The following is a 27,707-nucleotide window of genomic DNA, read 5'->3' on the forward strand; positions in this document are numbered from 1 at the left end:
GTTGTTATTTCTGTAACCTAAATAATGACTATGAAAAAAAAAGTTAAAGTGTTAGTCGCCCAGTCATGTCCAACTCTTTGTGACCCCATGGACTCTAGCCTGCCAGGCTTCTCTGTCCAAGGGATTCTCCACGTGAGAATACTGGAGTGAGTAACCATTTCCTCCTGCAGGAGATCTTCCTGACCCAGGGATCAAACCCAGGCCTCCCACAAAGCAGGCAGATTCTTTACCGTCTGAGCCACCAGGGAAGCCCCATAATGACTATAACTCTTCCTATACATAAGAAAGGGCAGAAAAAGTATTGATGTTAGTGAAACAATTACTTTTTGCAGCAATGGAAATAGGCTTTAACTCGTACCTAAGTAATGCAACCCTCAAAAGCACATCTTGTTCTCCAGAATTAATGTTCAGCACTCACCTAGAAAGAGCTATATAGTTCTACTGAACATTTTAAGTAACAGGATGTGGGCAGGAATTCTGATTTCTCTCTGTCGTCTCTTCCTGGGAAGCAGCCTAACTGTGGCCAGTGCATGTAGGCACTCATTCACCTCTCACTGAGCACCTTTCTTGTGCCAGCCCCTGAGCCTGCCCCGGACACCAGGAGGGAGGGACAGTGCCCGAGAGGGAGTACATAGCCTCTCTGAAGTTAGCCACACAGACAAGAGAGCAATGATGAGATGCTTAAGACAGTATCTTGCAAATTCCACCTTAGTTCTTCTACTGGTATCACAGTCTCTACTCACTGAGTCACTGAAATGACATTGCTCATTCGCTACTATACTCTCTTTTCAAGACTTCAGATCTCGTGGAGGTTCCCGAAGAGGCTGACGGGCCAGGAGACGGGTATGACCTGCGGAAGCGGAGCAACAGTGGTAAGTCGGGGCGTGGGGATCAGGCACCACCGCCCAGCGCAAACGGGAATCTCATCCATCATCCAGGTCAGCAGGCAGGCTCACATGACCTCCAGGCCCCTCTCTTTCTCGGTCACCTCTGAAATTCAGACTGGACAGTGTTTGATAATATGGAGGGGAACAGATAAATTTTGGTGGATTTCAGGAATTCAGTTATAACATTCCCTGAGCTCTGGCTCCTGAGTTCTCATGCTATAAGGACATGGAGGTCCTTCCAGAGCTTTTTGTTAACATGTCACTTCCCCCACTGACCTACACTGGATGAACAGGACATCCCAGAGAGAAAACATCGGAAGTACTCACAGCGATGTGCCTGCTCAAGTGAGGAGTGGTGCTGAGGAGTGTGGGCCTCCCTGGGCTCCTCCCCAGCAGAGATGACTAAGATTCAAAAATGGATCTGCACAATCGAGACAGATATTCCATATTAATACCATTTCGTTTTCTAATAGCATAAGCCCTTTTTAAAATAATTCCTAGAATACTTGTTAAATACTAACTACATGCTACCGCTTGCTAACATTGAGAAAGAATCTCCTCTTAGCTTAAAGAAACATAACCAGCACCTAATACTTGAATCTTGATGAGCCTCTTTGATGTCAACAACTACTTCCTCTCATTTATCAAAAAAAAAAAAAAATTATGAAGTGTTTTCTACCACCAGCAAAATTACATATGTCACAGAGCTGTGCTCAGGTCACTCATAACCCAGCAATGTTGCAGGCCCTGACCTGTGTTGTTCCTTTGGGCTGAATGCCTTCTCCTGGCAGAAGTTACCCCTCACACCTTTAATCCCCATGTGGGAAGCACTGGAGAATGCTGCCTTGGACAGATTTTCCACTTGCCTGGTTGTCCCTGCCTTTTCCATACTGGAAACAGAACTTCTACATCAAATACCCTGTAGCTGTGTTGTCAGCAGCTGTCATACAATGAGGTACCATTTCCACTTCTTTAGCTCTAGGAACTCACTCATGTCTCTTCTCCAGTTAGGATTGTGCCTCTGTGATGACCCTCCTTCCTAAATAACTGTCAGCATCCATCAGGGTCCCCCTCTTGCCAAGCCTGTACATAGGCTGCTAAAGCACACCACTAGAATAAGAAGCCTTTGGCATCACATGGGGAAAACTGTACTTTGGGATCCATGCAGATACCCAGGGAGCACTTAGCAGTGCCATGAGAGAGACAGATCAGAGAGCGCCAGCTGCCGGGGCCCTCGAGGCAGAGCCATAACCCTGCATGCACCCAGCCTAGGTCTGCCCAGCACTGCAGATCCAGCAACTGAATTTGGGCCAGCAGCCCTGGAGTTCATCTGTATCTTAGGACCAAACTCACCAGAGGCTGGAGTATAAGCCAAAGCTGTGTCTCAGTGCTTCAGGTCTGGTCAGCCATTCTTCCCCTGAGTCTGATTCTGCCCATCTCCCGCCCCGGACAGTGGACTCCCCTGGTGGCTCAAACGGTGAAGAATCTGCCTACAATGCAAGAGACCCGGGTTCAATCCCTGGGTTGGGACGATCCTCTGGAGAAGGAACCCACTCCGGTATTCTTGCCTGGAGAATCCCATGGATAGAGGAGCCTGACAGGTCGCAAAGAGTTGGACAGGACTAAGCAACTGACACCTGCCCCAGACACTTTTCGCCAAACCACAGGCGGCCTCTCATCACTAACTTCACTGGATGTGTTTGGTCCTGGGCCCCTGCCTGCTCTGAAAGTGAAGGCTGGGCTTCACTAGTGATCATATGGCCTTCAAGAGACCTCACTTCACTCTGCTTTAGTCGCTTCACCTCTAAAATGACGATGCTAATAACACCAAATCCATAGAGCCTCGTGATCTTTAAATGAGATAATGAATGTAAATACTACCCATTCACTGAAGACTCTGAAGCTTCATTCCTAGCATTAGGCCTCTTGGCTGCCTCTGATGCCTGTGAATGGAGGACAGGCATCTTCAAGCTAACGCACCCGAGTGGACTCTTGAGTCCCCCACTTGCCTCCCTGCCCACCCACCCACTGAAATTGGCTCTTCTTCGTTGTTCCTACTCACTTGTAGGAATGTCATTCTGCTAGATTATCAGGCCAAGGCTTTTGGCATCATCCTTGACACCCTTCTTCTCGCACCTCCTGTCCAGTCTGTTGGCAGATTTTATCTGCTGGTCTTCAGAATCACACCCAGTGTGTGCCCCCCGCTTCCCTCTCTGCCTCCACCAGCTTGATCCAGCTTGATGGATGCTGTCAGCCATTCCTCAGTAGATGAGGTCTCTATTTGCCCTGGGGATTTCTTTACTCAAAAAGTGGTCTTTTAGGGACTTCCCTGGTAGTCCAGTCAATGCAGGGGACATGGGTTCAATCCCTGGTCCAGGAAGATCCCACATGCCATGGAACAACTAAGCCCATACACCACAGCCACTGAGCTTTTGTTCTAGAGCCAATGTGCCACAGCTACTGCAGCCCAGGCTCTCTAGGGCCCATGTGCTGCAACAAGAGAAGCCACGGCAATGAGGAGCCCATGCATAGCAATGAAGAGTAGCCCCCGCTTGCTACAATTAGAGAAAACCTGGATGCAGCAGCAAAGACAGCACAACCATAAATTATTTTTTGTTAAAGGGGGTCTTCTTAGAGTTTTAAATTATGAACAGCCATATTTAAGGATCATCACCCTGAAGTACCATTACTATTATTGAAGTCATCATAAGGTCACAGAGTGTTGAAGGTACAATCTGGAGCCTCACTACTTCACGTGTGGCCCATGGACCAGCAACCTGGGCAGAACTTGAAAGCCCATGAGAAATGCAGACCCAGCCCTGCAAAATCAGAATTTGCAGATGAATCTGTGGTTCACATTTTTGTTAACATTTGAGAAGCAGGATTAGAGACCATTTAGTCCAACACCCTCTCCTCCAACATACACACACAAGGATACATAGACATACACACACAACAAATACCAGGTAGATTAAGGGAATTGAGACACTGAGTAATACACTCAAGAGCACAAGTTGATTATCTGCTGTCTCTTTTTCATGTTAAGGGGCATTTTCACAGTCTTATTCAAAGAAATCTGTTGAAAGAACTTAGCAAATGGTAAATCTCTAAAACGCTTTAGAGACCTATTAAATATTCCTTTGATCAGCAGCAGCTTTCTTCACATGCCCTCTTAGAAGCGAAGGTGAGTAATTATGCAGCAGTTTGCTTCAAAACAAGTTCCTTTGATTTGGATTTAATGCTCTGTCTGTGCAGTTTGAGAAACAAGGTAGAGAAAACACTTTGCTTACATAGAGTCCAAGTTCCCACTCATCTTCTCACAGTTTTGGCAAGGAGAACTCCCCGTTCTGTATTACTTGTTTCACGTGGGTTCTAAAAAGTACAGGGGGCACACAGGTATTATTTCTGCCACCCAGGTGTTGTGTCCAGATTCTTGAGGAATATTTCCGAGGCCACCTCGGAAGAAGTACAACTCATATTCATGTCTTTACTGATGAAAATATAGACTCTGCTTTCTCTCTTATGTTATGAATCTCTCTTGGGCAGGCCTGAGGATTTCTGGTTGTTGTTTTCAACAACAATTTTTTTCAACAACAATTTCAACAATTCCTTGGTGCCTCAGAAATTGACGGGGGCAGAATTATTGGTCTTCGCTTTTGCCTTAACTGCCGAATCTCCCCTGGAAGCAAGGTCATAAGCAAAGGGTGAAGCATCTAATACATAGCCTCAAGATGACAAAAAGTCAAGGAGAAGTTGACAGAACTATTAGGAAATTGGCATTGCACTTCATAATCAGAGATTTTAACACACCTTTTGGTCACTGGAAAATCAGATAGACAAAGAGATTCAGTATAGACGTGGAGGATCTGAGGACGTACTTGACAATCCTAACCTAATTAACTCTTTTTTTCTCTCTTGATTTATTTTTTTAATATAAATTAATTTATTTTAATTGGAGGCTAATTACTTTACAATACTGTATTGGTTTTGCCATACGTTGACTTGAATCCGCCATGGATGTACATGTGTTCCCCATCCTGACCCCCCCTCCCACCTCCCTCCCCATCGCATCCCTCAGGGTCATCCCAGTGCACCAGCCCCGAGCACCCTGTCTCATGCATCTATCCTGGACTGGCGATTCGTTTCACATGTGATAACTTACATGTTTCAATGCCATTCTCCCAAATCATCCCAACCCCTCCCTCTCCCACAGAATCCAAAAGACTGTTCTATACATCTGTCTCTTTTGCTGTCTCGCATACAGGGTTATCGTTAGCATCTTTCTAAATTCCATATGTATGCGTTAGTATATTGTATTTCTTTGTATATTGTTTTTCTTTCTGGCTTACTTCACTCTGTATTTAACTTTAAAAGGACACTCCGGAAGAATGAATATATTAATATATTTACAATATATTGGCTTCCCAGGTGGCTCTAGTCGTAAAGAACCTGCCTATCAATGTAGAAAACATAAGAGACATGGGTTTGATCCCTGGGTCGGGAAGATCCCCTGGAGGAGGACATGGCAACCCACTCCAATATTCTTGCCTAGAGAATCCCATGGACAGAGGAGCCTGGCAGGCTACGTCCATAGGGTTGCAAAATGTCAGACATGGCTAAAGCAAATTGGCACAACACACATACATACATATGTATCCTAAATCACTTGGCTATACACCTGGGACTAGCACAACATTATAAACCAACTGTACTTCAATTGAAAATAATAAAAAATTAAAATTAAAAAGGATGCTTCATCTAACAAATGAAGAATTCACATTCTTTTTACGAACACATGGAACTATTGCTTACCTATTGGACTATAATGCACGCTTCATAAATTTCACAGAATTAATATGATATAGAGCACATCTTTCTAACTACAATGCAAACAAGATAGAAACGAATATCCAAATTATAACTAGGAAAACCCACACTTTAGGAAATTAAAGACATACTTTTTGAAAGCTAATATGTCAAAGAATTCATAATGAAAATTGAAATATATTTAAAACTAAATAATAACAAAAACACTACCGGACTTCCCTAGTGGCCCAGTGGTTAAGAATCTGCCTGCCAATGCAGGAGACAAAGGTTTGATCCCTGGTCTGGGAAGAGTCTGTATGCTGCGGAGCAACTAAGCCCGTGAGCCAAAACTACTGAGCCCAAGCTCTAGATCCCTGAGCTGCAACTGCTGAGCCCACGCACCGCAAAATACTGGCGCCTGCGTGCCTTAGAGGCATTGCTCCGCAAAAAGACAAGCCATTGCTACGAGAAACCTGTGAACCACAGCTAGAGATTAGCCCCCACTTGCTGCACCTAGAGAAAGCCTTCATGCAACAAAGAAGACCCAACACAACCATAAGTAAATAATTTTTAAGAACACATACCTATCACAACTTGTGGGATGCAGCTAAAATTGTGCCTAGAGTATTTAGCTCTAGAGTTATTCCATGAAAAAATAAAAGCTGAAAAGTAATAATCTAAGCATCATATTCAAGAAGTCAGTAAAAAAAAGAAATTTTAAAAAAAGAAGTCAGTAAAAGAAAAAAGAATAGATAAGGAAGCAGTAATAAAGATAAGGAATTATTATGTGACACAGGTAGATCTGTAAATTCTAAAAACAGTTCTTTAAAAAAGTAGAATTTACAGTTGATAACTTTAAGAGTAAGAGAGAAAGATGAAACAAAAGGAATAATTTTAAAAGGAGGAATGTCAACAGAGGTTGACAGGAAAGCATTTTATGACCAACTTTACCAGTAGATTTAAAACTTCAAATGGACAGCTGCCAAGAAAGCTATCAATGACCAAAGTATGACTCAAGAGGAATTAGTAATTAGAGAACTTGACTTGGCTTCCAATTATGATAGAAACAGAATCAGTATTTTAAGTTTTTTCACAACAAAAATGCCAGGCCCAGACAACTTTATAAGTAAACGTGACCAAACATTTAAGGAAGATAAAATTTCCAGATTAGCTAAACTCTTTCAGGATAACAGAACGTGCTAGGCAGCAGCATTCTCTAACTTAAGTTTATGGGGCTCGTATAATACTGACCTCAAAACCAAAGGAAGACAGCATGAGAAAGAAAATCGCTGGCTCATCCCCCTCTTGAATATGGGTGCAGAAATCTGAAACAAAGTCACCTCAGTACACTGAATCCAGTAATGTATTTTAGAAAGGCAGTGCATAATTACCATGTTGAATTTATTCCAGGGATGCAAGTTGAGTCAGTATCAATAAGCTGATAATGTTACTTGTACATGACCAGGTTAAAGCTGAAAATCCACATCATCAGCTTGTTGGAGACATGGGCCTCCCAGGACTGCGAAGTAAGAGAGAACGACAGAATACAGAAAAGGAAAATAAGAAAGCTTTAGGGGGACTAGCAAAAACTGAAGGTTGATTTTGCATCTGTAACATTAGAAAACATACCTGCAGAATTAACACAGATTTTGTATGTATCCATGGATGAAGTCAATAGCCAAATTATTTTTCATAAAATGAACTTAAAGTACCAAACATTAAAAAGTGTCTGATATATTTTTTTGGTAAAATAGTACCAAAAAAAATATTCTTTATACCTTTCTTTATACCTTTCCTCTCAAATCAACGTCTTAGAAATAGCCAGAAGGAATGGGTTTTTAAAAAATCATTTTTGCAGTGTTCCAGTTCTGCCTGTAACCATTTGACTGAAAACACATTTGGAGTCACTTCAAATAATGTTCAGCATAGTTCAAAAAATGATACACATTGTTGTGACGGCTAATGGATAGTCAATGAAAAGCTCAAATAATTTGAAATTACAAAACTGTAAAATCAAACTGAATATTGCACATGCATCTTATGTAGTCTCAATTTTAGTTTCAATCAGTAATTTTCTAAGAAGATGGTCTTGTTATGTTTCCATTCAACTACTCAACATTCTTTAAATGTGTCCAGTTTTATATTTATGGAATCAAGTATTATGCCAAAATTTCAAGTAATCACTTAAAACAGAGAAAAGTATTGCTGGTCTCTACTCTTTTTGAACCAGGAAGTTGCATAGCCAAATATTCAGGCAGACAAGGTCTGTAAGCATCGGCCCTTCATTTTCCATTTTCCTACAAAGCGGAGCTCCTTCCATGACTGCATATTGACTTTCTAGGGATAATGGAACTGCATCCACAGGCTCTGGAACCATAGTGAGTGGGTGAAGTCTCTCAGTCATGTCCGACTCTCTGCAACCCCGTGGACTGTAGCCTAACCAGGTTCCTCCGTCCAAGGGATTTTCAAGGCAAGAATACTGGAGTGGGTTGCCATTTCCTTCTCCAGGAGATCTTGCTGACCCAGGGATTGAACCCAGGTCATTGTAGGCAGAAGCTTTACCGTCTGAGCCACCACGGAAGATCCCTGGAACCATAAACCATGGACAATAGATGTTTACTGAGCATTGGTTCATTTACAGGGGCTCTTGTTCAGAAGTGTGTTCCCTTTATCACGGCTACTGAATCCATTTGCAGGACAGTGGAGATTGTCAGGGCTGACTGAAAGAGGGTACAGAGCTTTCTGTGATGTGTTTCTCTTCCTCTGCTGGTTTCCTTGACCCTCTGAAGGAGACCCAAAGGGAAGACTAAAACAGCAATGTATTTTTGATTATCAAAGCTTCTACAAAGTAGATTAATTTCAACACTATGGGCCCTATTGTATAGACTTGGAAACATGTGCCACCTTTTATTTTTATTTAAGAAAGATACATGATGTTGGTCTCCAGGGTTAGATGGTTGAACTCACTAAGCAGAGCCCCCCCATACCCATCAACCCATCAGGGACCTTCCACAGCTGTGTGTGTGGACAGTGACAACTCCTACCCATCTTAAGAAGCCTTTTTCCTCATCAAAGGTCACAGAGTGGCTGCTAAAATGCAAAAGGTAGAGAATTATGTATTTTAAGAACACACTAGATGAGAAACCACTGTTTAATTTTTTTCCCAATAATACCCCCCAATGCACTGCCAAATAAGAGATCGAGGAAGTATTTTGAAGTTTAAAACCTTAATCTGCAAGTAGAATACAGAGATCATCAGGAAACTAGCATGAAGATATTGAATAGAGATCAAAGAGTCTGGTATTTAGAAAAGTGTATTGAAATACAGTTAAATTGCACCATACTTCACCTACGCTACCATCCCCTTAACAAACGATTGGATACATTTAACAAAGATGAATGACATGGTTTCTGCTCCTGAGAAGGGCTCTGCCAAATGAGACCAAGCAATGCAGGAGGATGTGTGCTGGCCCGGAGGCGTGGACGAGGGTGTGGCTGTGCAGAGAGTGTGGTGTGGACCCTGCCAGGGGCGCAGAGGGCAACAGATGGAGCGTGACACGCGAGCTGGGTCGCTGAGGATGAGGAAAGGCGGGGAGAAACTGAGTTGAAACTGTGGTGCAGGGAGTAAATAAAGCTGCGTCTTTCAAGCGTGTTTCCCAAATGTGGTGACTGGACTCATAAATCTCCTCCTTTTTGTGGTCTCTTTCAGTGTTCACATATCCAGAAAATGGCACTGACGATTTCAGAGACCAAGCAAAGAACATAAACCACCAGGTATTCATGGACATCTCAGAAGACTGGCCAGACAGGGTCCTTAGATTATTCTGTAGGTCACCCCCGAAGTGGGTCATGAAATCAACTTAGTGGGGCCCAGACTAGCATTTTTAGAGAATAATGTACCGTAGAGTACATAGCATAGGCAGCACTGAGCAGAACAAATTCCAAGGCATCCAGGGTACAGAGGATAAAGACTGTACTGTGTGCTTTTGCTTCTGTTATGTATGCTACCTACAAGTTGGCATGTGCTCTACAGTATGTAAATTATATATTATGACTGTATTTCATAGTGGGCTTCCCTGATGGCTCAGAGGTCACAGCGTCTGCCTGCAATGCGGGAGACCTGGGTTCAATCCCTGGGTCGGGAAGATTCCCTGGAGAAGGAAATGGCAACCCACTCCAGTATTCCTGCCTGGAAAATCCCATGGACAGAGGAGCCTGGTGGGCTACAGTCCATGGGGTCGCAAAGAGTCAGACATGACTAAGCGACTTCACTTTCAACTTTCAAGTTTTATATTTTATGTTAATTTAGATATATAATTAGGGTGGAATAATACTGCATAAAGTACTTGAGCTTTGGGCAGCAAACAGAATCACAGATCAAAAGAATATAGTTAAGTGCAGCTTTTGTTTAGGTTTTCTAGATATGGTACCTATTCATTCTATTATTATGTCTTTAAATGTATAGTAATACATTATATATCTGCATGCATATAAAATGATACAAGATAATACTACATGTTGTATAATTTTACTTTATCATGTATATTATAAAGCAGAAACATTTATATAGCTACAATATTTGTGTAGTTAATAACAGCTTATGTTTATATAATACCTGTAAAACTCATATAGTTCACAAATTAGGGACACAATAAAATCGACCTCATGGGCTGTTGTTAGCTTTGCATATGCTAATCCATGTACCATCATGCCTCTCACACAGCAAGCTATCAAAAAATGGTAGCTTTTATTATCATTATTGCAGTTTCATAGTCAGTGGATGGTGATACCATAACAAATCAAATCAGTCTCAGGCCAACATCTTTCATTTTTCCACAGCATGAATGAACTCATTTCTGGATGAATACACCCAGATCCCTTTGATACACTAGATACAAAATTGTCCATTTTAGGGAATAGAAGTTGTTTACTACTCTCCACCGGTCTGCTGTCTATAGACAGAATATTCTCTTGCTTGGGCTCAAGTCTGTATCCCCTTTCACGAACGACTAGATCAAAGGAAAAAAGTGACTTGAACGAAACTGTAGTATTTCTGACAAAAAGTTCCACATAAATGTTTTCAAATAGTTTGTAATGAAATCGAACTCAGATAGGAAATTAAAAATAAACCTGTTTGGAACAAATAATAACGGTTAGATATTTTAACGCGAAGGATTGCGCTGGAATCACATTTCACTCCCCGTTTCCTGTCTTCTTCCTTCGCTCCGTTTCTTCCTCCTTCCTCCTCTCATTTCCCTTTCATGTTTCTCTTTCAGGGACCTCTTTCCAAAGACCCATTGCAGATGAACACCTATGTTGCCTTGTACAAATTTGTACCACAAGAGAATGAAGATTTGGAAATGAGGTAAAAACATTTTTAAAGGAAGAAGAAGAACGAAAGATTTAAAGTCAGTGGTGATGTATGTGAAAGAAAATAATTCAATTCGCACTGCCTCCAAGCGCCTTAGAGCAGTGATTCTCAAATGTTAGCGTGCGGGGCTGGTTGATGCGGATTGCTGGGCCTTATTCTGGAAGTTTCTGACTGAGCGTGATTCAGCGCGTCTTGGGTGGGGCTTGAAAATCCGAGTTTCTAACTGGTCTGCAGGTGGTGCAGACGCTGCTGGCCCAGGGGCCACACTTTGAGAAGCGTGGTCAGTACATCGTCAGTAGCGCTGCTACCGGGAGTTTTCATGAAGGCTGAGCATCAGATGCACTTGGCATCCTGCGGGGACTAATAGGGAACCAAAAACGTACTTGCTGCCCAAATTAACATTGACTGACAAATCAGTCTAAAACTCTATTTATCCCTGCCAGAGACTGGCAGCTCCCCCTGGCTCGCACCTAAAGGTTCTTCTGTTTCAGGACCCATCCCACCTCATGGTCACTGAAACAGAGAGACAGGTGAGCCTCAGGGCGCTCATGAGATCTAAACCTTTCTCTGGACCACAGTCTCATGTTTCAGGGGTGGTGTGGCTGGAGTCCGTACTGTGTCCACATCCTCCTTGCTGTGTGATTTTAAGCAATGTACAAACATCGTGTTTCCCAGGTTTCCTTACTGATAAAAGGATAATAATGATCTTTTCCCCTTAAGGCATTTGTGAGGATGAAGTGAATAAGGTTCGTAAGGCATATAGCACAGTAACAGTAGACACTCAGGAACTGGCCGTCAGTACAGTCTTTGTAATGTCGTGTTCCCCAGGTTGTCTCAAAGAAAAGACTTCACTCCTTCCCTCTATTCGTGACCCAAGCCACAAGCGCTCTCAGGACAAGGACTTGGTGTTTTCCAGCCCTGGAGCAGGATACGAGGGGCTACTTTTGCAGCCACATGGGCCGTTAGAGATGGGTTCTTTCCTCTTCTGAAGAGCCGGGAGAGAAAAACTAGCACAGAAAACCATTTATATGTCAGAGCATTAGGAAAATAGCCTCCGTTTTATGGTGGACTCCACTGTCCAAGTGCTGTCACTGGTCCTCCCTGCAGAAGGCTCTGGAACCCTTTGTCTCCACCCTGGAGCTCTCTGAGCTTTCCCACATCTCATATGTGCTAAGTCGCTTTAGTTGTGTCTGACTCTTTGAAACCCTAGGGACCGTAGCCCACCAGGCTCCTCTGTCCATGGGATTCTCCAAGCAAGAATGCTTGAGTGAGTTGCCATTCCCTTCTCCAGGGAATCTTCCCCGACCCAGGCATAGAACTCATCTCTGACATCTCCTGCATTGGCAGGTGGGTTCTTTATCACCAGAGCCACCTGGGAAGTCCTTTTCACATCTCAGGTCTGTCCATTTCCCTGGTGTGACCCCTCTGGCTTTTGCCTGAAAAATGGTTCCTCCTCAGTAAAATCAGCCTTCTCCTCTTCCACTTTCCCCAAAGTCCCTGAAGAGAAAACAGCTATCAAAAGCCTCCATGGAGACCCTGTTTCCTGGTCCCATTTGCCATTGGGGTCGACCTGGATCGCTCAGCTGCACTTCCTGGTACAATGCCCAGTGGGCCCCGTAGCAGATGTGGGTGTCCGGCCAAAGTCTGGAAGCTCCCCCAGCTCACACCCAAGGTCAGCTTTCATTGTTCATCTGTGGGCTGCTTCCAGCTGATTCTCGGGCTTTTCCCAGGCAGAGTTGAGGCTTGGTTCCTGGCTCCTTAGATTCGTTCAGACAATTAGGTTCTTATAAACCTGAACTTTCTCCATCCTTGAGGAAGACTCACCATGCTGAACTCACTGGCTGGAGTTGTAAATGTTATCTAAACAGCCTGGTTAGGTACAGCAGAATGAGACGGTGTTTGTCGGGTGAAGCCCCATTCTATCCAGATACAGCAAACCCTGCCAGTCAGAACCTACCTAGGATTCGTTACTGGTGTGGTTCCTTGCCCTCAACTGACAGTCCACATTAACTATCTGCTGATGAAGACAAGGAGGACCTATATTTACTTTGCAAAGAACAGTATATTGGGTTCTTCTTGAGATTATCATTTGAGTGTCTAGAATTTAAAATTTAACAACACCCCATTGTGCAGGTCCCACAGCTTTATCTTAGAAAATTGTTCTGAACTTATTAGATGGAAATAATAGCTCCAGAGAAATATAACTCAAGGGTGAAGTCTTAACTGTCTGGTGGTGGTCGTATGATTTTGTGCTTATGTTAGTCGGTCGCAGGCCATTAAAAGTCAAGTTGTCTGGTCACGAATCAAACGTTTACACTCTGCTCCAAGGCAAACAGGACTATTCATTCCCAGGAATGAAATGTCTGCATTGCATAGACTGCAAGATTGAAGTGATAAATCATACTTAACTTTTTTTTTCCTTTGCAAAGAGATTGTAGGTTCCCATTTTAGAAGCCAAGCTCTGATTTAGAATGTGTAAGGCAATGCTTTGGGGATTTAGTATCATTCCTTGAATGAACTAGGGCTTTGTGAGTTATCGTTCTCTCCTTAAACCATGAGGTAGTAAAAATCCTTTTAACAAAACTCTATTTTCATCCACCTTCCTTCTGACCCAGGGGGCATGCTGGAGATTATCCTCAGGAAAGAAAACAAAGGATACGAGAGTGGAGGGAATGTTGAGGGCATGAGCTTGAGGACAAAGGAGGTCCAACTGGCAAAGCCAACAGTCACGATCAGAGCAGATGGACCATCACTTCAGCCAGAGTTTGCTATATATCTGCTTAATAATAAGAAAGCTTTTTCTGCCAACAGCCAGCAGTCTAGACCTCTCTCCAAACCTCCAGATTCTCCTCCATGCCTACCCCAGGAGTGCCTGGCACCCAGGACCTCTGCCCTCCCCTGCACAAACCTGTCCCCAGGGGGAATGATGTCACCATCTGCCCAGGCCTCAAGCCGGCCACCTGAGGTTTTCTTTTACCCCATACCCAAAATGCATTCAGTGTTCAATTCCTACTGGTTCTCTTTGCCTCAGATCTGCTTTATCCAGCCCCACCTTCACCTCTCCCCGGATTGCTGTGGGATCCACCTGGTCTCTGTGTCTAGTCTTACACCCCCTCACCGCATTCCTCCCTTCCCATTTACTTTGGGTGGAAAGGATGCTGCAAAGACAGCCCAGTGTCCTGGGATCGTCTAAACTTTGGAGTCAAACAGAATGGATTCATGTCCCTGCTCCTCTATTCTCTGACAACAGGGCATCTTACCTAACTTTCTGAACCTCTGTCTTCTTATCTTGAAAGTAGAGATAATAAGGCCTGCCCTTGTAGGATGGTGGTGGTTGAGTTGCTAAATCATGTCCAACTCTTTACGACCCCATGGACTGTAGCCCACCGAGCTCCTCTGTCCATGGAATTCTCCAGGCAAGAATACTGGAGTGGGTTGCCATTTCCTTCTCCAAGGGATCTTCCTGACCCAGGAATCGAACCCAGGTCTCCTGCATTGCAGACAGATTCTTTACTGACTGAGCTATGAAGGAAGCCCTTGTAGGATGGTTGTCATTAAATAAAATAACATAGTAAGAGTTTAACAGAGTTAATTCCAGTCAGTTCTGTTCATACTCCAGAGGTAGATGCTTCCTTTGCAGACATAAAAAATGAGGGAGAAAGAGAATGACATACAACATGGATTTACTGACTATTTAACAATGAAAAGTGTGGGCATCACTTGACCTAGATTTAAGCTCTAGCCAAGCTGTTCACTAGCTGTGTGACCCCCATGAAGCCTGAGATGGTTCCACAAGGTATCAAGCTTCTGCTCTTATAATACACTCGTGAAGAAGAGAATCACTGTGCCTGCCTCAGGTCTGCTCATGACACACAAGTGTGTTTAAAACTCCCTAATGGCCTCCCACTCCCCTTGGGTCTAGACCAGAATATTTACAGACACCTGGTGGCTTCTTTCACCCTGGTGACTTCTTTGCTTTTCTGGCACCACTGTTCCCCTTACCTCTCTGCTCCATCATCTGTTCCTCAAAAGGACCATGCTTCCCTTGTGGCTCAGCTGGTAAACAATCTGCCTGCAATGCGGGAGACCTGGGTTCAATCCCTGGGTTGGGAAGATCCCCTGGAGAATGGAAAGGCTACCCACTCCAGTATTCTGGCCTGGAGAATTCCATGGACTGTATATAGTCCATGGCGTCTCAAAGAGTCGGACACAACTGAGCAACTTTTACTTTCACTTTCAACTCTTGCCAAAGAAATTTTCTTCCTGCCCTCTGTTCCTCCCACCCTTCTACTTACCCGCCACCACAAACACCACCACCACCATCACACACACACACACTCTTCCATTGACTGTTATGCACCCACTAGATCTCAGCTCTTCCTTGGTGCAACCTGGGTGAGATCCTCTATGATATACTTTCATGACACCATATTTCTTTTCTTCAAAGCACTTATCTCATTTTGTATTTTATATATTTCTGGGATTGTTTGGTTAACTTATCTCTCCCTTGTAAAGCCCATGAGAACAAATCTGTATTTGTTAAATAACCCTGTGTCTCTGGAGTATAGACCAGTTCTTGAGACTTGCTGCTGCTGCTGCTAAGTCACTTCAGTCATGTCCGACTCTGTGCAACCCCATAGACGGCAGCCCACTAGGCTCCTCTGTCCCTGGGATTCTCCAGGCAAGAACACTGGAGTGGGTTGCCATTTCCTTCACCAGTGCATGAAAGTGAAAAGGGAAAGTGAAGTCACTCAGTCATGTCCGAATCTTCATGATCCCATGGACTGCAGCCTACCAGGTTCCTCCATCCATGGGATTTTCCAGTCAAGAGTACTGGAGTGGGGTGCCATTGCCTTCTCCTCTTGAGACTTAGTAGATGCTTAATACATATTTCATGAATGAATGAATGAGTATTGTGGAGATTAAATGAATGAACTAGTGTTGTCTCTGGCATATACAGTTAGTGGGCAAATAGAGGCCATGATAATAGAATGGAAACTATAAAGGAGGAAGTTAACCCAGCTGAGAGTGGTTTACCAGGACCTGTTTCCTGAAGGAGATGAGCCTTGAACTCAGGATGAATATGATTTGTTGAGAAGAAATTGTAGAAAAAGAGACCAACAGTAGCCCATAGTCATATTCACAGACAATGAAGAGCTGAAGACAATGTGGAAGAAGCCCTGCTAAGCCAAACACAGTTTGGGCATGGTAGGGTGAGCCTCAGGGAGAAGGAGTATAGGGCTCTGCCTCCTTATTCCCAGAGCAGTGCCTGCCCTTCTCAGAATTGCTGTGATCCCAATCATTGGTCTCCACACACTGCCTGAAGGCAGAGGCTTCACACAGTCAGCTTTGCTACACTTTCAGCGCAAACTTCCTTCATAAATTCATCTGCTGTCACCTCCCCAAAACTCTGGCGCTCGTGGAAGCCATGGTAATCTTCCCACCCATCATGGGCAAGAGTAGGGGAGAGCAAGGGCGCAGGGCAGAAAGGAGCAGTGTCTGGGGGTCACACAGACCTGGGTCCCCCGTCCAGCTCTGACACATCCTAGCTGCATCAGTTTGAGCAAACTGTTTAACCTTTTGCAGCCTCCATTTTCTCCTTCCTGGGGAGACTGAGCAATGAGATAATGTTAAAAAAAATGAGATGAGATTTTGTGCCCAGTACAAAGTGAGGTGTACAGTATATTTAGATACCATCTCTTCATCATTTATATCATTTCATAATACATTTTATTTTCCTGGTCTTCAATTACTCTAAAGATATATAGTATATATATATATATATATATATATATATATATATCTTTATAGATATATAGTTCAACACTCTGTCTAATCTTTGAACACATCCAAGGAGACTTTATCTAATTAGTCTGGCTATAAGGAGGCTGTGACACCCTGTCTCTTACCTTCTGAGTAGGTTTTGTGGTTGCTGACATGACATGCTCCATGTATGGAATCTCACCACTGATACACGAGATGTGATGCCATCATGTGAGGGCTCTCCAAGCTGCCTTGCAGATAATTTGAGGTCTGATAACATCAAAGAGCCACCCGGGTTCCTCTGTCTGAGTGTAATGAGCTTGCGTAGTAGATAACCTCTGTCATTAAAGGTCTTAGACAGTCTCCACCAAACACCTTTACTGTCTAGTTTTTTAAAAGTCCTGAAAATTACACTTTATGGAATGCCAGCTTAATTAACGAGCAAAGCTTTTTAAAATGCTACTTGAAATACAAACTGGATAACCCCATTATAATCAGGACTGGCATCATGATCAGAGACTGTCTCATAAATTCACAAAAGCCGTGTGTCTGTCATTCTCCTGGCCATGTACGTGACTGTGTGTGACACACTCACATACGCACATACATCCCTACACACTATAGTCAGATACACACAAACTCACACACAGTCTCACACACACAGACACACACACATTCAGACATGCACACTCAGATACACGTGCATTTATACACACACATATTAGCAAAAGCTTGATAACCCGTGCTTAGCCTTTTGATGAAAGTAGATCCTGCCACCCATATTTACAATGTAACCTGTCTCATTGAAAGTCTGCAAAATATTCTTGGAGATATCACTTATTAATTCACATTGATGCATATTTTTAAAATCTGTAAGAATAACTTCAGTGGCTTGGCCAAGTTGACATATTATTTAAATAGTCGGCATACATAAATAACTCTGAGTAAGCATGAACCCCTAAAACATTGGTAGGGACTCTGAAATAAAAGATCAAGCATAAACAAGAAACTCAAGTGTTCAAATACATATTTAACTGACCATGTACGTCTATTCCCAAGAATCCATTTTGGTTTTCCACATCTAAATCATTTTCATTTTTATTAGTTCTCCCCAAACAGATTTATATGATAATGGCCATGTTTCATAAGGGGTGAAGAGGAGAGGAAAAATTCCTATGAGCCAAAAGAGGGAATGAGGAAACTGCTGTTTGAATATTATTAAATTTTAAGAGAGATGTAAATTAATTGCCACTCAATCTGTTTGTGTCAGAATACCGAAATTTGGAGGCCATAAAAGAAAAACATATCTTCTTTTGTAACTCCAAATTAGATTCCTAATTTAAAGTCTTGAATTGCCAGACTCTTTCTTGGAAGCCATGAGTCCCAGATTTTTCTGTGTGTGAGTCTGAACAAAACCAGTTGTCCCGTTAGCTAATATTCACAAAAACCTCTGGAGATGGGATGGCCTGAGTTCACCTCTTCCTGATTTATTGAAAGCACCACTTGAAATAAGGTCAAAAGGGGACTTAACCCTTGTGCGGCTATCTCCAGGATTTGTTTCATCTACCACCGCTCATCTCGTGGTGAATGAGTATGTGCTGTCTGCAGTGTGCACAGTTCACAGGCCCCGTTATCAAAGAGCTCCCATGGCCATAAGGCTGCAGGCCCTCGACAAGAAAGTCCGTTCAATACGACGTCTTGTGGGGGGGGAGGTAGTTCTGGATGCTGCTGCTGCACCTCAGGGAGATGCTGAAACATCAGCTGGGACGAATCAGGTCTTCCGACCACATCATCCCACTGCAGAATAGAACCGTGATCTAAAACTTAGAAGGAGGAGAGGAAGGAAGCTAATGTTTAGGGAGCATATACTGTGTATCAAGGGCTTTTCTGGTGGCTCAGATGGTAAAGAATCCGCCTGCAATGCAGGAGACCTGGGTTCAATCCCTGGGTGGGGAAGATCTCCTGGAGAAGGGAATGGCAACTCACTCCAGTATTCTTGCCTGGAGAATTCCATGGACAGAGGAGCCTGGTGGGCTACAGTCCATGGGGTGCAAAGAGTCAGACACAACTGAGCGACTAACACTTTCACTGTGTATCAAGTTATTTACACTACATCATTTCATTTAATCTTAAAAAAAAAAAGAAAAGAAAGAACCATTGAAGCAGCCTTTGGAAGCCAGGGAAGATTTTGCAAGGAGATGGCATCGCAGCCCAGCCAAGACTTCCAGAAAGAGTGGACATGAGTACATGTACAGCTTGAATAGTGAGCAGTCATCCTCTCTTCCACTGAGGAAAGGGTAACAGAAGAATAGTTCAACTATGAGAACAAGCGGTGCCAGATGCAAGCCAATTGCAAATCCCATTACAAAAGAAGTTGTGGAAATTCACTGCAGGAGCATATTTAAATTCTTACATTCATCCCAGTCTTCATTCTGGAAAGACTGTTTTAAAATTCAGTAAAGCTTAGCAAAGGGACACTTGGCTGTTTGGTTCATAGTCCAAAGAGACAATTTATGGTCCTTTAGAGGAGAGGGAGAGAGAAGCAAGTCCAGGAACCCACAGGTGGAAGTGGAGGCTTGGAGCTGTTACCTGGGGAGGCAGACTCTTCATCCACTCATCTTTCTTCTACCCCAGGCTTTCCATCCTACACTGACGTGGTAGGTTTCCTCTCTGATAAGGAAGACAATTTATATGAGCAGATTCAGATAATGCGTTAATTTTGCCCTTTTTGGCCACTCACATTACTCCTTATAAACCTATTTAGATTGTTCAATTGGTTCAAAAGAACAGGAAGTGTGTGATTATAGAGTGACATTCATGAAAAGTCACTCCTGGTCAAGGATAATTTTTTAAAATTAAAATGATTACTGTTACACAAGTATAAAATGAGTACATGTCAGAATTTTAATTTGAATCACTAATGAATTAGAGAACCAGTACACTTTCACATCTGACTAAAGGAAAATTCACGCAGCACCCATAGGTAGGCAATTAAGAGCGCTGATGTGAACTTACAAATAGGTGCAAAAGTAGATAATATTCACAGGGTAGTCATTGACTTGGAGAAGGCGATGGCACCCCACTCCAGTACTCTTGCCTGGAAAATCCCATGGACGGAGGAGCCTGGTAGGCTGCAGTCCATCGGGTCGCTAAGAGTCGGACACGACTGAGTGACTTCACTTTCACTTTTCACTTTCACGCATTGGAGAAGGAAATGGCAAACCACTCCAGTGTTCTTGCCTGGAGAATCCCAGGGACGGGGGTGCCTGGTGGGCTGGCGTCTATGGGGTCACACAGAGTCGGACACGACTGAAGCGACTTAGTAGCAGCAGCAGCAGTAATTGACTACTTTCTGCCAGACACAGTTCACTAACGTTTCTCGGGGTAAGGCTCATTTGCATTATTGCAGAGATGTGCAGTGGCTCAAAGACACTGAAAGGGGGAGGTGACCCAGAAGGGGGCACCAGACAGCACCCAGATCAATCATCAGTTTTGCCCATTTCAAAGTCTTCCAAATTGTCCCTGGTAGCCCCTTGCATTCTTTCAACTGATCTATGGGGTCAGTCAAGCGAGCAGTATTTTGCAAAGGAGAGAACAATGGTTAGGATGATTAAACCACGTGTTACAATCCGTATAAATCTCCAGGAGAACGTTATTAAAATAGAGACTCCTGGGTTACACCCACACTGGAGACTCAATTCCCACTTGGAAATCTGTATGGTTAAATATTCCTTTAGACTCTGGTAATCTGCCAGGTTTGAGAACAACTGTGACTTAACTGATTTCTCCTGAGATGAACAGTGGGCCAGCGGCCGACCCAAATGGGATGCAGGTTTCTGATCCTCAGCCTGTGCTCAATACACTGGTCAGCACTGGGGCTTTGGCCTGTGGTTTATTTGGTAACGTCCTTCACTCTGTAAGGTTTTATAAATCCTCCATAAAATAAGAAAAGGAGAGCCCTCGAGACAGTGTTAGACAAAATAAGACTTGGTGTCTCGTTTCCATTCTCTTAAGTACATTACTGCTTGGCAAATGCATCAACTTAATTAAAACTAAATGTAATTCTAATGCACCAATTTGATTTAAAAATAATCTTCACAGTCACCAGGACATCCAAATGCAATTAAGGGCTATTTGAGGAAAGTCTCTGATGCATATTATGCTCTGACACTGTGCTATGTCAAGAAACCCAGATCTTCCCGAATATCACTAATGTGTTTAGCAGCCTCTCTCTCACTCAAATGCCTTTTTCAATTAGGTTCTGGAGAGCATGATCTGTGACAGTTCAGGAACATTTACCAAATCTCATCCAAATGGCCCTTTAGCTGAATGTTTTCTCTCTGAGCTGGTCTCTGGACTTGAGAAGGCACAGGCAAGTCTTCTGGACACCAAGCTTAAGACAAAATCACACTGCAGAGTTCAGGAGTTCCTTGTTCCCTAACCATATGCTAAGATTTTAAAGGCTCCGGACCAGGATAATGGAAATCAAGGAAAAGGTCTAAGGGAAAATTCAGCAATAGATCTGAAGCTAATGGAGCAGTTTGGCTGGCTTCCTTTTCTGTTCCCCTTGAGGCTTCTCTGGGGGCTCAGATGGTGGTGAAATCACCTGCAGCGCAGGAGACGTGGGTTCGATCCCTGGTCCACAGGGTCACAAAGAGTCGGACACGACTGAGTGACTTAGCATGCACAAACTTTTTTAAGTATTTGGGAGCCAGACGAGTTCATCTTCCATGGACTGTATAGCCCATGGGGTCACAAAGAGTCCGACACAACTAAGCAACTTTCACTTTCTTACTTTCACTTTCTTTTGAGTTCATCTCCAAGATTTGGAAATATAGAGTTAAATTATAAAATCTATATATAATGGATCAGAATATAAAGTCACCTAAAAGAAAGAAAATAACTGATAAACCACAGCAGGACTTTCTACTAACAGTATGATAACACAAAATAAGAAAGAAATATTTCATAAAAAGGGCTCCAGTCAACACAGAGACATAACACAGCTGGAGGCAGAGAGTCACACCCTGGCAGTGTCCGTCCTAGGAACAACCCAAGGAGGGAGAATTTTAAGCCTTAGGCCTCCATTCTGCCAAGACCCATGGCAAGGCTCTGCCTCAGGAGAACAGGTGGGCAGAATGTTGACCTAGCTCTTTGATGGTAGCACCTAGCACTCTGACACCACAGGAAGGGGAAGAGGACTAAGTTGAGAACAGGTTAGAAGAGAACCCACAGTTGAGAGTGAAGTGTTCGACGCGGCCACACAGGACCACACCAGCGACTGGGGAGTCGGGGTAACAGCAGCTGGAGCTGTAGGGGCAGCTTACATGTGGTCAGCAGCTGGGTTAGTGAGGTTTCCCAGGCTCCCCATGGATTAGCTAATTTGAATAATGTCCCAAGCTCCAGCCACAGAGGCTGTCCTGAGCTGTCCAGAACCCACGCCAGGGCAGTTAAGGATGAGGCTGGTACACAGTGCCCCAGAGCATTCAAGCCCCAAAAGGGAGATGGTGTGGGTTGTTAATTTAATCGGTTGTCTAAGAGGAACTGATGAGTCCCTAGACAGAGTTTCAAAGTGGGTCAGGCATTTTTTAAAAAAAATTAATCAACTAATTAACAACTAATCTCAAAAATATACAAGCAATTAATCAAAAATTAACAACTAATCTCAAAAATATACAAGCAACTCCTACAGCTCAACTCCAGAAAAATAAATGACCCAATCAAAAAATGGGCCAAAGAACTAAATAGACATTTCTCCAAAGAAGACATACAGATGGCTAACAAACACATGAAAAGATGCTCAACATCACTCATTATCAGAGAAATGCAAATCAAAACCACTATGAGATACCATTTCACACCAGTCAGAATGGCTGCGATCCAAAAGTCTACAAATAATAAATGCTGGAGAGGGTGTGGAGAAAAGGGAACCCTCTTACACTGTTGGTGGGAATGCAAACTAGTACAGCCACTATGGAGAACAGTGTGGAGATTCCTTAAAAAACTGGAAATAGAACTGCCTTATGATCCAGCAATCCCACTGCTGGGCATACACACTGAGGAAACCAGAAGGGAAAGAGACACGTGTACCCCAATGTTCATCGCAGCACTGTTTATAATAGCCAGGACATGGAAGCAACCTAGATGTCCATCAGCAGATGAATGGATAAGAAAGCTGTGGTACATATACACAATGGAGTATTACTCAGCCATTAAAAAGAATACATTTGAATCAGTTCTAATGAGGTGGATGAAACTGGAGCCTATTATACAGAGTGAAGTAAGCCAGAAGGAAAAACACCAATACAGTATACTAATGCATATATATGGAATTTAGAAAGATGGTAACGATAACCCTGTATACGAGACAGCAAAAGAGACACTGATATATAGAACAGGCTTATGGACTCTGTGGGAGAGGGAGAGGGTGGGAAGATTTGGGAGAATGGCATTGAAACATGTGAAATGTCATGTATGAAACGAGATGCCAGTCCAGGTTCAATGCACGATGCTGGATGCTTGGGGCTGGTGCACTGGGACAACCCAGAGGGATGGTATGGGGAGGGAGGAGAAAAAAAGAAAAAAAAAAAAATTAACAGGACATTCAATATAATTAAAAATTTCTTAGAAATCACTTTTTTCAAATCAAAAAAATAAAATTAAAAATATTACATTACACTGAATGATTTTACCTTACGTGCCTGCTCAGATCAACTTCCCAGAGCCCAGAGTGGGAAAGGATCTAAGCAGGGCTCAGTGGGAAAGAATGCTGAGATTGCTGGGGGGTGCCAGGCAGAGTCAAGAGGGCAGCAGAAGCCCCATAAGCCACACATGTACCGACCCAGATATTAGAGAGTTGTTGTTTTGGGTTCAAGTCCCGCCCTAAAGCAAGATCTTTCCCAAAATGAAAAACACATTAGTTGTCTCTGCCTCATGATTAGAGTATTTAAGTCGTATCAGTAGGAATCACTCATTCTTTATGCATCCTATTTATTTCCCTGATAGCCCTGAAGACAATTTGCAATTATATATTTATTAGTTATGCATACACATTCTATATTTATTATTTATGAAATGTTTAATTATGCATTTGCTTATTTATTATCCATCTTTCTCACTAGAATATTAGCTCCCATGAGGCCTTTACTCACCAAAGTATACCCAGTGCCTAGTAAAATCATCCTTTCAGAGTCAGTGGTCTAGAATATTTGTCGAATGAGCAGGTAAACAGAACAGCAAAGGATAAAGGGATGAATGTAATTCTCCTCACTCACCAAGCAATTTTCAGGTGCTGGCAGCGCCTTTTCCTAAGACAGAATCCCCATCACGCTGTCGGGATATCTGATCTTTCTCATAAAATTATAGCTTGTATTCCAGTGAGTGCTTTATTCCAATGTGTGGTTTATTTCACATGGGTCATGGGCTCAGGGACTGTCCACCTCTGGGCATGGTCAAGATTGACCATCCAGACGATAAAAATAGATGTTGGAGGGACTTCCCTGGTGGTGCAGTGGCTGACTCCACGTTCTGCAATGCAGGAGGACCCAAGTTCAATCCCTGTCAGAGAACTAGACCCCATGTGCTTCAGCTAAGAGTTTGCATGCTGCAACTAAGACCTGATGCAGTCAAATAAATAAGTACATATTTTTTTAAAAAATAGAGGTTGGATTCAGGCAGCACTGTTTTACACCCAGGGAAAGATGCCTCTTCCAATCTTGATTCCCTACTTATAATTTCTGCCAAACCATCAGCAAAGTCACTCTGGTTGATGCTAACACACAGTTTCTTAGGTTACTAGGTTAAATAAAATCTGCTGGAGCTAGAAGGATTTTTCTACATTGACTTTCATCCTTGCTGCTTAATTAAATCCCTCACCTGGGAAAAGAGTGATTTTTATCCTCCTCGCTTTCTGTGGCATCAGCATGAAACTGTGACTGTTGAAATACCAAAATGCCAGTTGTGTTTAATGCTTCAGGTGTAACAAGCCTGTTATATTTGGAATCCCCTACGAAGATAGATATTAACTGAGAATTGAAAATGACAGCAGAGGAGATTGAACCAGAATAGCAAAGGGAGCACACAAGTCTGCTTCCCTTCTTGCACCAATCCCTTAAAGTGCGAGAAATATATTTTTCTAAGATTATCTCCGTAATAGTACTAGAAAATAAGAAAAACACTATCAGAAACCCCCAAATATTGGGAATTTCTTGGGAGACTACAGCAAATAGAGAACAAGGAAGATGACCAGAGTCCAAAGAATGCTCAGAGAGAAACATCTATGTAAGAGCATATTCAAACAGACACTGATCTCACAAAAGAGTATGCGGTGTCCCAGTGGCTGAATTGCATTAATGGCCCCAATTCTTCACTGTCCCTGTATCCATGCTCTTTGCCATGAGACTTTACAGTTCCTTTCACCGGAGTTGCTTTAAGGCAGAATGACAATGTGTCAGTTCTGAGCCTACACATTAGAAGCCTTATGTGTTTTTCACATCTCCATTTGCTGCCCTGGCAATGCCATGAATGTCCAAACTGGCCTTCTTGGGTATGAGAAACATAGAATAAGGCAAAATCACCCCAGTCATCCCAGCCAGCACCCAAGAATGTCAGTGAACCTTTGAGATTTGGGGATTGTTTGTTACACAGCATTATCACAGCAATATATGACTGATACAGAGTCCCAGCAGTGTTCATTCATAACCCATTATTACTACGTAGAATGAACAATAGGCAGCAGTGGTGTTTGACTCTAGAATTAAACCGTCACCTGTGCTCTAAGAAAGGGAACCCATGCCCAGGCAAGTGTGCCCCTGTGTGGCCCAAAAGACTGAGAAAGAAAAACAACTGGAGGGAGTTCTGGACCTCCAGAGCTTGTAGAGAGTGGTAGGGAAGGAAAAGGCAGCTTTACTTGGAGGGAAATAAATGAACCTTCTCCTTCCCAGGGTTAAGAAAGCCACCCTTGTTTTTGCCATTGGGGTGGTGGTGGGAGTCCCCAGACTGCTTGTCTGCTATACTCTCAAGCATCCAAAGATGAGATGCATCAGCTGACACACCCTGCCGTCTTAAGCAGAGCCTGAAATTAGTCCTCACCCGTTGCAGACGCAGATGTATTTGATAGTGGAGAATCACCCAGAGATTCATACCCTGTGTTTTCAGTTATGAATATAAAGAAATAAAAACACAGGTGCAAGACAAAATCCCTTGACATGAAGGAAAAGTAAAGTAAGAAGATAAACTGTGCTTCCGTTGCAGGGGTCATGGGTTCAATCCCTGCTCGGGGAACTAAGATCCCAAGTGCTGCTCAGCATAACCAAAAAAAGAAGCAATAAGACAAAGAACAATATAACTAATCCTAATGGAAACAAATTTAATAAAGGGAAGAAATATTGTTTTTAATATCTAATAATATCCTCAGCAACATCCATCATGCTTTTCTGTCCATAAGATAAAGTTGACAAATGTGAAAAGGAGACATTCAGAAAATGATAAAGAACTCTTGGAAATTAAATTTTCCCTAAAACCCTCAGTACTGTAATAAATATTACAAGAGATAAGCCCATATACAAACTAAGCAATTAGGAAGATTAAATTGAGAAAAATTTTAGTCTAGATTCCTTGTTAAAGACAGAAAATGTGTAAGAAAGACAAAAGATATAGATGATTGATCTAGAAAGCCCAATACATATTGACTAGAAATTCCAGGAAAAAGGAAGAGAGAAAATGACTGGGAGAAAACAGTGAAAAAATAGTGAGATTTTCCCAAGTTGAAAAATAACATGAGTCTTCAGATAGTAAAAGTGCCATTAGGTGTTGAGTAGAAGGAATAAAAGACACACACACACACACGCAGAGGTTGATGTGAAAATCAAATTAGAGATGGCAAATAATCACCATATCCACAATACCCATAGCAAAAACATCGTATAAGTCTTCAGTTAAACCCAAGTAATTCCTAATGAAGGATATAACATGCACACACACACAAGTCTGAAACAAACTTCCTGATTATACCAACATAAAAAGTGGCAGACAAGGGCAATGGAAATTAAGTAAAAGTGGTTTCAAGAAGGTACTGAGAAGATGCAGCTAATAATAAAGACAATGCCTCATGCTAGATGTCGATAGGAGACAAAAGAAAGAGCAAATACACCTACACGCCTCTGCATAAATGTCAGTGCATGGAAAAGAGTCCAGAAGGAGACACAGGGAAGTACTAACAGTGGTCACCTCTGGACAGTGGGAGGAGGATTGCGGGGCAGAATATGAAAAAACTCCAGTTTTCATATTTTAGACTTCCACATTTTAGAGTTTTTTTTACAATGCAGAGATGATCATCTGTGTATAAAAATAAAGTTAAAGATTTTTTTTTAATACAGCACAGAAATTGGACTTGCATTCAGCCTCTAACAAAGCTATTTTCATGGGTGGGAAGAGCAGATAAAAATCATTTTTATTATAGTATTATTTGGGTGAGTGAAAAGCTACCACTTCTGACTTTAAAATACCATCTTTTTCTTTTTCACCCCCTCTACCCCCCACCCAACTCATTCATTCTTCATTTTAGGCCAGGAGACATGATTACTCTTCTAGAGGACTCTAATGAAGACTGGTGGAAAGTAAGTATTTCTTTTTCTTTAAGAAAAATCACTTGCTAACTATAATTACCATGAATGCTACAATTATGGCTGCATGCCTCTTTTTTCCTTTCAGGGGAAAATTCAAGACAGAATTGGCTTCTTCCCAGCCAACTTTGTTCAGAGAGTACACCAAAATGAGAAGATTTTTAGATGTGTTAGAACCTTCAGTGGGTGTAAGGAACAGGGGCAGATAACACTGAAAGAGAATCAGGTGAGTAAAGCCCACCAGCGCACACCAAGTGT

The 27,707-nt window shown here is 42.7% G+C and overlaps 1 protein-coding gene across 5 annotated transcripts in view; it reads left to right on the forward strand.

The window, feature by feature from the left end:
• STAC (SH3 and cysteine rich domain) overlaps positions 1-27,707 on the forward strand; it is a 114,438-nt gene that overhangs the window by 73,680 nt on the left and 13,051 nt on the right. For 4 of the 5 annotated variants that reach the window (XM_086365791.1, XM_086365792.1, XM_086365793.1 and 1 more), the window contains 5 exons: positions 794-872; positions 9,403-9,467; positions 10,970-11,058; positions 27,392-27,443; positions 27,538-27,675. In XM_086365791.1, the coding sequence (XP_086221917.1) occupies positions 794-872; positions 9,403-9,467; positions 10,970-11,058; positions 27,392-27,443; positions 27,538-27,675 (423 nt within the window). Of the gene's footprint in view, positions 1-793; positions 873-9,402; positions 9,468-10,969; positions 11,059-19,352; positions 19,551-27,391; positions 27,444-27,537; positions 27,676-27,707 lie in introns of those variants that run through there. The other variant, XM_086365794.1, reaches the window with a different exon arrangement.

The sequence above is a fragment of the Bos grunniens genome, chromosome 22 (genome assembly GCF_055505025.1).
Source record: "Bos grunniens cultivar Pamir isolate PY7600 chromosome 22, Bosgru_T2T1.0, whole genome shotgun sequence".
Classification (NCBI taxonomy): Eukaryota; Metazoa; Chordata; class Mammalia; order Artiodactyla; family Bovidae; genus Bos; species Bos grunniens.